General features: G+C 35.9%; 2 protein-coding genes across 6 annotated transcripts; both read right to left on the bottom strand.

Annotated features, from left to right (window-relative positions):
• Positions 1-1,997: 1,997 nt before the first annotated feature.
• On the bottom strand, positions 1,998-8,956 carry LOC108813652 (malonate--CoA ligase). 5 transcript variants are annotated; one of them, XM_056989337.1, is made up of 15 exons: positions 8,390-8,949; positions 7,991-8,160; positions 6,146-6,328; positions 5,718-5,889; positions 5,501-5,595; positions 5,215-5,337; positions 5,024-5,131; positions 4,784-4,882; positions 4,544-4,636; positions 4,387-4,464; positions 4,109-4,295; positions 3,942-4,015; positions 3,686-3,865; positions 2,214-2,267; positions 1,998-2,147 (listed from the first exon to the last, which is right to left on the bottom strand). In XM_056989337.1, exons 1-15 carry the CDS (start codon positions 8,517-8,519, stop codon positions 2,100-2,102), a joined length of 1,794 nt encoding a protein of 597 aa, XP_056845317.1. In that variant the 5' UTR covers positions 8,520-8,949; the 3' UTR covers positions 1,998-2,099. The 5 variants fall into 5 exon arrangements, with proteins under 5 accessions (XP_056845317.1, XP_056845318.1, XP_056845320.1 ...); XM_056989338.1 differs by having other exon boundaries at positions 5,501-5,586; positions 8,390-8,943; XM_056989340.1 differs by lacking the exon at positions 6,146-6,328 and having other exon boundaries at positions 8,390-8,956.
• A 799-nt stretch (positions 8,957-9,755) lies between these two features.
• LOC108811310 (probable isoaspartyl peptidase/L-asparaginase 2) lies at positions 9,756-11,288 on the bottom strand. Its single transcript, XM_018583355.2, has 4 exons — positions 11,040-11,288; positions 10,730-10,961; positions 10,532-10,620; positions 9,756-10,410 (listed from the first exon to the last, which is right to left on the bottom strand). The coding sequence occupies exons 1-4, from the start codon at positions 11,199-11,201 to the stop codon at positions 9,922-9,924; spliced, it is 972 nt and encodes a 323-aa protein (XP_018438857.1). The 5' UTR covers positions 11,202-11,288; the 3' UTR covers positions 9,756-9,921.
• Positions 11,289-11,313: the final 25 nt, after the last annotated feature.

Below are 11,313 nucleotides of genomic sequence, written 5' to 3'. Positions count from 1 at the left end.
ACTATTTAGGTGCCGACTCGTTTTCCCGCTACCACCCGCAAACGCAGCTTTTGCGGTTTATAGCGGTTGTTGGCGTTTCGAAACAATCACAGGAAAACGCTACAAATCGCTTCAAATCGCTCCGAACCTCTTAAAATCAAAAGCTGGTTCTAGCTAGCGTTTGCGGTTGCGGGCGGTTGCGGGGAGGGTAATTTTTTTTTCTTTAAAAACAGAATAAATAAAAATAATACTAAAAATATCCAATAAAAAATTTCAATTGAAATAATAGAAATTGTAAAATGTATTCATATTATATTTCAATTTATATTATAAAATTCAAAACTAAAATATTTTCTATAAATTTTTAAAATTGAATAATATGATTTTATAAATATAAATTTTATATTTATCATATTATTATGATTTTAATATTTTTATAATTACATAAAATGTAAATATTGTTAAATTATTATTTAACAGATGTTGCGTTTTGTAGTTTACCAGTCATAAGAGTCCCGCAAACGCAACAATTTCTAACAGCTATACCAGTCGTACAAATCTCTAAAAAACGCTTAAAACCGCAACCACTCGCACCCGCAAACTCCCGCAACCGCAACCGCAACCGCTGCGGTTACACCAGTCAGGCCGTAAGGATATGACTGGTTTCCCCGCTACCACCCGCAAACGCAGCTTTTGCGGTTCGCAGCGGTTGTTGGCGTTTCGAAACAATCATAGAAAACGCTACAAATCGCTTCAAACCGCTCCGAACCTCTTAAAATCAAAAGCTAGTTCCAGCTAGCGTTTGCGGTTGCGGGCGGTTGCGGGAGGATAAAATTTTTTTTCTTTAAAAATAAAATGAGTAAAAATAATACTAAAAATATCCAATAAAATTTTTAAATTAAAATAATAGATATTGTAAAATGTATATATTATATTTTAATTTATATTATAAAATTTTCAAACCAAAATATTTTCTATAATTTTTTAAAATTTAATAATATGATTTATATATAAATTTATATTTATTATATTTTTATAATTTTATTTTTATAATTATATAAAATATAAATATTATTAATTTATTATTTAACAGATGTTGCGTTTGGTAGTTTACCAGTTATAAGAGTCATGCAAACGCAACAATTACTAACCGCTGAAACCGCAACCACTCGCACCCGTAAACTCCCGCAACCGCAAACGCAACCGCTGCGGTTAAACCAGTCAGGCCCTTAGGTGCTGACTGGTTTTCCCGTTACCACCCGCAAACGCAGCTTTTGCGGTTCATAGCAGTTATTGGCGTTTCGAAACAATCACAGAAAACGCTACAAATCGCTTTAAACCGCTTCAAACCGCTCCGAACCTCTTAAAATCAAAAGCTGGTTCCAGCTAGCGTTTGCGGTTGCGAGCGGTTGCGGGAGGATAATTTTTTTTTCTTTAAAAACAGAATAAATAAAAATAATACTAAAATATCCAATAAAAATTTTCAATTGAAATAATAGAAATTGTAAAATGTATTCATATTATATTTCAATTTATATTATAAAAATTCAAAACTAAAATATTTTCTATAAATTTTTAAAATTGAATAATATGATTTTATAAATATAAATTTATATTTATCATATTATTATGATTTTTAATATTTTTATAATTACATAAAATGTAAATATTGTTAAATTATTATTTAACAGATGTTGCGTTTCGTAGTTTACCAGTCATAAGAGTCCCGCAAACTCAACAATTTCTAACAGTTGTACCAGTCGTACAAATCTCTAGAAAACGCTTAAAACCGCAACCACCCACATCCGCAAACTCCTGCAACCGCAACCGCTGCGGTTACACCAGTCAGGCCCTTAAACTAAACGGTCGCTTGTCAGAATCAAAAGACTTTGGTCAACGCTAATCCTTTCTGTTCTTCATGATCATTAGCAAAGCCTAGTACAGAGTAGTATAAAATAAATTAAGATTTATTTCCAAATTATTTGGTCTTGATTCCTGACCTTATTAAGTCAACAGTATAATATAGAAAATATAAATTTTATTTATTTATACAGGTGCGTATTACAATTCAAAGAACAAGAAGCATTTAGAGAGAGATACATGGTTTGTCTGAGAATAATCTACTCCTGATGATGATCCAGAGATTTCTTTAGCTCTTTCTTGTTCACCTGCCAACTCCAAAAATATGAGAATGATTCTTATTCACACCAAACAACCAAAGGCTTTTTAATTACCTTTCCCATGGCGTTTCGAGGCAAGCTCTCCCATATCAGCAAACGTGTCGGTAACTAGAAAAAAAACAAAATTAAAATGGGAAAATCGCATAAAAAACCTTCAAAATGTCACTTACTAACACCTTAAACCTTGAAGTTTTTTCACTAACACTTTTAACCTTCAAAGTGACATTTGTATCATTAAAAACTTCCAAATCAAGAAGTTGACCGGTTCAGCAGGTAATTTTTCAAAAATAATTATTTAATAAATAAAATAAATAAATAAAAATCCAAAAATAAATAAAAATCAAAACTTTTAATAAAATTTTCAAAAATGAAAAAAAAGTTAGAAAATTAATTAAATATTTTTAAAATTAAACAAATTTCTAAAATATTAATAAAAATATCTAAAAAACTAATAATAAATAAAATTAAATTTAAATAGAGAAGAACTAAATAAAAGGGTCACAAATTTTATTTAAAAAGTGGGAAATAGAAAAGTAAAAATTCAAAATTCACCAATGACGCTGATGGTTTCTCACATAGCTATTAACAATGACGATAATTGTCATATCTCCAATGATAGTTTCCAACATCATCTTGAAAATAACAAAAAAAAAATTTTCAAACTTTTGAATTTTCATTCTTTTTGAAATATATGATTTTTTTATTTTTCTAAATATTAATTAATTTTCTGATTTTTTCTAATTTTCTGATTTTATTTAATTTATGAGTTTTTATTAAATTTTACGATTTTTGTTTAATTTTCTGATTTTTATTTAATTTCTGATTATTTTACTAATTAAATAATATTTTAAATAATATTATTTAATAACTAAAATAAAAAATCAGAAAATTAAACAAAAATCGTAAAATTTAATTAAAACTCATAAATTAAATAAAAGTCAGAAACCATCATTGTCTTTAGTGATATATTTGAAATTGTTATTGTCCACGATGATATGATATATTTTTTGAAAAAAATATTATAATTAAAAAAAAGAACTATTTTCAATTTTGAATTTTCAGTTTTTAAAAAAATGAATTATTTAGTTCTTCTCTATTTAAATTTAATCTCATTTATTATTAAAATTTAGTTATTTTTATTTTGTTAAAATTTTAGAAAATTATTTAATTTTCTAAATTTTAATTAAAGTTTTTGTTATGTTTTTATTTTTGTGAATTTTATAAAAAGTTTCGATTTTATTTATTATTTAAATTTATTTATTTATTATTTTATTTATTTTATTAATTAAATAATTATTTTTGAAAAATTACCTGCTGAACAGGTCAACTTTTTGCTTTGAAGGTTTTTTATGATACAAAAGTCAATTTGAAGGTTAAAAGTGTTATGAAAAAACTTCAAGGTTTAAAATGGTAGTAAGTGACACTTTGAAGGTTTTTTATACGATTTTCCCAAATTAAAATTAAAGGTAATTCGGTGAATATTTGTACAGACTATAGTTTGGTCAGGTTTTTGTAAAGATAGTTACCTTGTAAGGAGCAAGCTTGTCTTTAGCCCAACCGCAGAGTTCTTCTAAGGTCAACACAGGTTTTGACTCTTCTTCTCTTTTCCTCTTTGCTCCACACTCCGCTACGATAATCGCTGTAACCGCTTCCCCATAATCTTTATCTGGCAACCCCAGCACGCAACATTCTGCAACCGTAGGGTGCTGCACAGCACACATCCCCATAGACTTCAGTTAATGATTAAGTTTATCTAAAAACTCATATGTATATTGATTTTACCTCGAGTAAGGTTGATTCTATTTCCAAGGCAGACAACTTGTACCCTCCAACCTTCATAATATCAGCGCTGGTACCTGATCCGACAACACCAGAGAAGAGAACATGTCTCAAAGAGAAAGACACACAAAGCACACTCATAGACTGTCTGTTTGAATGTTCTTGCTTACGTCCTAGAATCACGTAATGTCCATCCTCATCTACTCGACCAGCATCGCCGGTCTTGAAGTATCCATCTTCCGTGAACGATTCTTTAGTCACTTGTGGCAAATTCCAGTACTCTTTGAACAGAGATGGGCTCTTTATACAGATCTCGCCTACTCCATCCGTATCGTTTTCATCTTGTTCAATCTTAGCCTATAATGTTAGTTCACAGACATTCTGTTTTTTTCAGTTTCATAGCTTCGTATCTGAAACATTAGTACCTTAGTTGTAAGATATTACTGACCTCAACACCGGGAAGTGGTTTCCCGACAGTACCTGCCTTCCTTGCACCTCGCAAGGGGTTTGATATAGCCATTACAAACTGTGAATTTCAATCAAAATCCAAATTAATCAGATTCAATGGCATGAAGTAACTAAAAGAGACAGGAAAAGCTAGTTACCTCAGTCATGCCGTAACGTTCCAGAAGACGATGACCTGTGATACTTTCCCACTGATTCATGACCGGTCTAGGAAGAGCAGATGAGCCAGACATCTGAAAAAAAAAAATGTATTTCATCAGCAAAGATGTAAGCACTTCTAAGGATATAAATGATAGAATAGCCGTCTAAGGGATTATGAATGATAGTAGTAACTAAGCTAAGATCTGCTCTTCTCAGATGTTTGGTTAATGGTTACTTACCATTAAGCGAAGCTTCTGCACAGCAAAAGCGCTCGACTCTTTCGTTTCTTGATCCATTGTTTCATATCCTTGTATCAACCGAGAATACATGGTTGGAACCTGTAAAATAAACTTGCTGTATCAGATTCAAGAAAGAGCTTTAAGCTACAATGAAATCAAACAATTAACTTGAGGCAGGGACAGCCTAAAGCATGACAGTAGTAGTTAAGGAATAAAAGCCAAAAAACAAGAAAGACTTACTCCAGTAAATACAGTTATGGCGTCGTCTGTTTTCTCATCATTCAACGGATATGATTCACGCCATCTGCGCCAGATTCCACTAACACTGAATTTGGGCAAAAACTCAACCTTCAAGGAGGAATGTAAACATTAATAACCAGCTTGTTATTTTTGAAAGAGCTAACAGAAGCATATATGGAAATATAAATTACCGAAGACCGAGCGTAAAGAGGAGCAAACAAAGCATTGAAAAGACCATGAACATGATGTAATGGGAGGCAGTGGAGAAAGTGATCAGCAGATGTGTACTCCCAAGCTTCAGTTAGCATTCTAACCTGCAACAGTTAGAAGCTTCTAAGTTAGATCATCATTTCTCTTACCCACATGGAGTAACCATTGCTATCAGTTCGATCTATGCAGCCACATCCTAATGCAGGTTGAGTGGGATGTCCACATGACGTGAGCTATATAAATGGAGGGTTGAATATACATACATACCTGAGAGTTGATGCTTTTGTGAGTATGGACAACTCCTTTTGGTTTACCAGTTGTACCACTGGTGTAGACGATCAATGCTGGATCATCTGCACAGACTTTTAAAAAAGTGATGTGGGGTAGAAAAAAAGATAGACTATTAACTGATTGAATGTACAAAGAAGTCAAGAACAGCCTTGAATATAGTTCAATGTTTCAAGTATATTATTCAAAATCTAACCTAGAAGCTCTCCGTCTCCTTCAAAACTGTCATCTTGAAACTGATTGCGTGTAACAGTCTCCGAAGCTGAGTTAACAACAGGAGGAATCAGATGAAATCTAGCGTCGCTCTTTGCTGCTATCGTTTTCATAGTTTCGCTGTGGTCCTCCGTGCTCAGTAACACAGATATATCCTAGAAACCAAAGACAACAACAAGATTATAGCTCCAGAAAAATATGAACTTTTATTACAGAGTTAACAGTAGCACAAAACACACACTCATTTTGCTAAGCTTGAATTTGGTAGAAGACAGAGCTAACTAGGAAAACCTAAGCCTTCAAGTACCTTTTCTACTGTGCAAGGACTAAAACTAGCAGGAAGGCTCAAAATATCAAGCAAAGTAAACAATGAATCTAAAGCACACCAAGGCAAATAGATTTTTCATATACCGAGTTATTCATGACATATAAGAGCTCAGCCTCAGGATAGCTGAGTGCAAGTGGAACTGCCACGCCACCACTAAACCAAGTCCCAAGGACTCCTGCAACAAACTCAGCTGATGGTTTCGCCACAATTCCAACTCTAGCTCCTTGAAGACTACCAAATCCTTCATACTTCCCACTTTCACCTCCCTAAAATGTAGACAAGTGAGAAATTATGTAAAGAAACAAAACAAATTGGGATAGGTTATACAAGTATAAATAGCTGAGTTGGAAGAGCAAAGAAAGGCAGAACTTTCAGTTGACTAATTATCCAATAGATTCCAGATCTACTTTCTCTCTCATCTCTCTCTTCCATCTCTAAAAACCAAAACTTTCAATTTCGTTTTGCTCCGTCGTTGAGTGGCCGGATTGTGTCCGGTACGTTAGCGCTCGACGGCGGAGGTTCCTTCTCTTCCTCATCTCTGTTTTCTCTTTGCTTCACCTTCGTATCTTTCCCTCTCCTCGTCTTGTCCGATGTTTCTGCTCCTGGAGGCTCGTCGGTGCCGTCTTTACTGCAGGGAAGCTCCGGCGTTGGTGCAGCTTGTTGGGTGGTGGAGCCTCGACACGGGGTCTGTGAGCTCGCGTTTGGTGAAGTCGGATTTTTTAGGGTTTTGTGAGGGGTACTTTTAGCCCCTTGTGGAGACAGCTGCGTGTGGAGGCAGATTGGATGGGCTTGCCGGTGGTTCCCTGCTGGTAAGGGGAGTGTGGAGGCGGAGCTGTGCTCTCTCCTAGGCGTCTAGTTCAGAGTCGGCTCTGACCTCTTCTTCTTGAGAGCTTTGGAGTCCCTTTTCTCAAAGGCGTTAGTAGCCTCTAGTAGCTGGCGTGTGTCAGGACTCGGGGTGTTCTTCCGTGAGGTGCTGTTCCGGAGCGGTGTTGGATACGTCGTCTATGGCGTCTTCAAGGCGATGTTGTGGTCCTCCTTTCAATCTCTGTTCTTCTTCCCGTCCTTTGGTTGCCGTCAATTGGAGAGTTGTGTCGACTTGCTCCCGATTGTTTCACTCTTGTGTGTGTTTTTTTTCAAAGCTTCTCCTTGCCACAAGATTAGCTTCTGACGGCTTAGGCTATCTTTGTCCGGTTCTCGGATGAGACGATCGACGAGTGGTTTGTGTGTCTCTGTTTTGTCAGCAGAGTATCTCCTCCCTCGGTGGCTTGATCGGTGGTTGTGACATTTCCCGACGCCGTGGGCATATTTGTGTTCGCGGTGGTGTCGTTACCCTTTGCTTTTGCAGGTCTTAGAGTGTTCTTCGGCTTCGTTTGGTTGTGGCTGTCTCGTGCCCAGTTTGTAGTTATCCGCTTGGTCTTGTGAGCCCTTTCGGCTCCATGTTCCGAATGGCTTGGCGTGCTAGAAGGTGCAGAGGGATTGGAGCGATTTTCACTTGGTATGACTCTAATCTCTTCTTCTATTGCGTCGGTGTTAAATGGTGGTGAAAGTTATGAGTTCCAAGGAGATCCCTGAGAGCTAGCTACACTAAAGACGGTATAGGAGTTCCGGGCATCCGAAGCAATGAGGAGAACCTCACGGTCCCATAAGCAACGTCAATGGTTGAGAACGGCAAACAGGTCTTAAGAATTTTAAAAACGGGCTATCGGATTGTGCTTGGTTTAGTGGGTGGGCGAAGGTAGCTTGTAATATATTGACTTAGGAACTTTTGTTCGAGTTGGGCTTGTAACCGGATCCTAAATTCCCGTTTCAACGGGTTGAAATTATTATATTAATATTAAAAAAAAAAAAAAAAAAAAAAGGCAGAACTTAAACTTCCAAAAAAAAAAAAAAAAAAAAAAAAAAAAAAAAAAAAGTATAAATAGCTATACATTTTTAGTATCGTCGTTGTGGAACAACTTAGAGATTGTCAAGGCAGAGGATGTAAGCTGGCCATAAGAGTAACTCTTTCCATCGGCTTTGATCGCTATCCTATCAGAGGCCCTAGACCCTTCTGAAAAAGCTGCTTTGAACACTTCCATGAGTGAACCAGACTGAGAAGCTGCATCATTGTTATTCATATATAACTAATCAATCAACAAAATTGATGCTCCAACAACATATCCATATAATTCAGATAAAACTAATGTGTTCTATAGATCATCAACGTTATATACTGAAAGTACGAATCTTTAAGACATTTCGTCGAACATGTAACATGCGGTTGACGAAGCGAATCAAAACCAAACAAAAGAACAGCAAGATCATAGATTCAGTGAAAGAGAACTTACAGAAGAGATGGTTAGATTGGAAGAAACGAGGAGGAAGACGACGACGACGACGACAGGACAAAACCGTGGAGTTGTGGAGCGGAGAGTTAATGAAAGACAAGTAGTTGAAACGCTTTAATGTTGCTGTCATTTTTTTTGTTAGGTTCTGTAGTAATGAGTTTTTTTTTTTTTGCTAAATATTAAATTAAGAAAATATATAGAGAATTCTGTAGTAATGAGTTTGTAGTGGTTAGTTAAAAAGTTATTGAAAACGTTTATCTTAGGTTGCAATCGCGGCTGAAACGCTCGGTGACGCGACTGCTCTAAGTTGTCAATAAGTGTCTTGCAGAGAGAACTCGGCACGTGTCTTGAGATGAAAGGACTTGAATGGTTTTTTCTTTTGTTCTCTGCCGTTTTATTTCTTGGGATAATGTCTTGAGAGCAATGGTGGACATTGGAGCAGTTGAACACTTTTTATTTTGGTAGTCAGTACTGAGTACTGATTAGTGGTTGAGCACACTGCCATTTGTCTTTTCACTATTAAATAAATTTTTAATTTTAATTTATTGTGTTATTTTAATTTTAATTTCATCAATTTAAATAAAAAACCAGAATTGTAACTCTCATTAGTTTTTGTTTCTTCTCATTTTGTTTAACTACTTGACTTTACTTTTATTTTATTTAAATTTATTTCGTTTTCTAGAAATTAATTTTCTTTTTGAATTTTTATTTAAATATTTTTAAATATGTAAGTTCTAATAAATATTTGTTTTTGTTTTTTAGTTAAAATGCATTAACTCGTAAAAACATTACTCCCTCTGTTTTTTAAAGATGTATGTTTTAGGAATTTTTTTTGTTTCAAAAAGATGTATTTTTCATATTTTCAATGTAATTTTTATCAACTAATTATGAATAATTGTGAATCTCAAAAACATTAATTGCATTTCTTGAAATTTTATTGGTTTAGAAATATAGGAAATATAAAATAACAAAAAACTATGCACTAATAAGTAGATTTTAATATGTTTTATTAAAAAGTGTGAAAATCTCAAAACATGTATTATTTAAAAACAGAGGGAGTATTAATTAACTTAATGAACCAGCTAATTTAATTTAATTGTGATAAATGAGTTATTAGTTATTGGTATATTTTTAACTTTTTAGCAAAAACATGAAATTTTATAAGGGAAATTTACTTCAATAATGATACAGAAATAGTCATTACTTTATTTCAAGATGTTTATATGTATATGTATATATATAATATTTTAGTATATTTAAATAATATTTAGCAAGTTTTATATAAATATCTATATCTATATATTTTAAGAATGAGTACATGTACCTGATTCGGAGAGGAAAAGAGGTGGATTCGAAGACCAAGACAAGTTTCAATGAAAGGTACTAATTACTACCACTTTTAGTTGCGATTTTGTGAGCTGAACTGTTATTACCCATGAAGCAGAGACAAATCAAGAACTAAACTCACAAATCGAAACCACACATTAATAAATGGAACACACTAAAATCAAGAAAGGCTCTCTCTCTCTCTCTCATTCCCACATAGCAACTTCCATGAACCCATCCTCCGTTGCACATCCTCTGAACATCCCATTAGAGTTAAACCCACAAACCACCTCTCCTTTATTCGACACAGCAATAAGTCCAGCGAACCCTTCGTCGAGCCTATGCTTGATGACGTAATCAACCGCTTCCTGCAGCCCAACCCCTTTATACTCCATAACAGCCGACACGTCACGCGCCAGCGTCGACCTTATGATGGCTTCTCCTTCTCCCGTGCACGACACTCCGCAGAGCTCCGACGCATACGTCCCCGCTCCTATCAGCGGCGAGTCTCCTATCCTCCCCATCATCTTGTTCATCAGACCTCCAGTAGATGTCCCCGCGGCGCAACGTCCCTCTCTGTCCACCACCACGCATCCCACTGTCTCCGGCGCGTAAATGCTGATCGGAAGTCCGTTCATCTGGAGTGGACTGTCCGTTACGGCGGCGCATCCTATCAGTGGGACCCGGTAATCAAACTGTAAAAAAAACAAATAAAAAAGTTGTAAGAAAACGAACAAATGAACACCGACCACACGATTAAAGTCACGTGCGGTGAATAAATGAACGGCGGAGATTAAGTCAAATTTTTATGAATACCAAGATTGAGTTAGCTTCTTTAGCCAGCTTGAGCATCCCCACGTTGTCTTCCGTGACGAAGTAATCGTTGTCCACAGTTTCAACTCCCTAATAAACCCAAACCAATTTCGGTTAACGCGGGAAAAAATTAAACCGAGCGGTTATGATTCATAAGTTATGAATTAAAAAAAAATGTGGAGGTGGGTAAAAGGGTGGACCCCGTGCGGGCGAAATCCTCCGCGCCGGAGAAAGCGAGGTAAGAGTGGGGAGATTTGTCCATGACGAGACGAGCGAGGGAGATCGGGTTCTTCACGGTGGTGATCCCCGAAACGGCGCCGCATCGTCTCTTCGTACCGTCCATAATGCTCGCTTCCATTTCCACCGTTCCGTTCTCCGTCAGAGCAGATCCACGGCCTGAGTTAAACAGAGGATCTGTCTCCAATTCTCTCACCTGCCGTTATAACAATAATATAAATCAATGAAGCAAATACGTTAAAATAAATTGTGAGAAAAAAATAAAGATACGTACGACGAGCTCAACGACGTCAATGGCGGAGACGTTGGAACGTAAGGCTGCTATGCCGAGGTTGAGACAGCGAGTTAAAAGCTGTTTGGCCTGTTCTTGTCTTTCGACGGGAAGGTTAGGGTCGATTCCGGCGCCGCCGTGTACTGCGATTGCCCATCTGCCCATTATTATTATCTTTCTTTTCTCTTGTTGTGACAATGTTTTATCTCACACAGTTTTGATTGATTAACCCGAGTTTGATGGGAGAAGGAAAGAGTCGCATTGGGTCCTTTATATA

The sequence above is a fragment of the Raphanus sativus genome, chromosome 6 (genome assembly GCF_000801105.2).
Source record: "Raphanus sativus cultivar WK10039 chromosome 6, ASM80110v3, whole genome shotgun sequence".
Taxonomy (NCBI): domain Eukaryota; kingdom Viridiplantae; phylum Streptophyta; class Magnoliopsida; order Brassicales; family Brassicaceae; genus Raphanus; species Raphanus sativus.
Note: the sequence above shows the minus strand (reverse complement) of the source record. Positions and strands in the feature narration are given on the sequence as shown.

What these genes read in the sequence shown, in the direction of transcription:
- LOC108813652 (XM_056989337.1), bottom strand. Translation starts at nt 8,519, where the DNA reads ATGACAGCAACATTAAAGCGTTTCAACTACTTGTCTTTCATTAACTCT. An exon ending in TGCAGAAGCTTCGCTTAATG is followed by an intron (nt 4,637 to 4,783) that starts GTAAGTAACCAT and finishes TTTTTTTTTCAG; the next exon opens with ATGTCTGGCTCATCTGCTCT. An exon ending in TAGAATCAACCTTACTCGAG is followed by an intron (nt 3,866 to 3,941) that starts GTAAAATCAATA and finishes TGTGCTGTGCAG; the next exon opens with CACCCTACGGTTGCAGAATG.
- LOC108811310 (XM_018583355.2), bottom strand. Translation starts at nt 11,201, where the DNA reads ATGGGCAGATGGGCAATCGCAGTACACGGCGGCGCCGGAATCGACCCT. An exon ending in TTGACGTCGTTGAGCTCGTC is followed by an intron (nt 10,962 to 11,039) that starts GTACGTATCTTT and finishes TTATAACGGCAG; the next exon opens with GTGAGAGAATTGGAGACAGA. An exon ending in AAGAAGCTAACTCAATCTTG is followed by an intron (nt 10,411 to 10,531) that starts GTATTCATAAAA and finishes TTTTTTTTACAG; the next exon opens with TTTGATTACCGGGTCCCACT.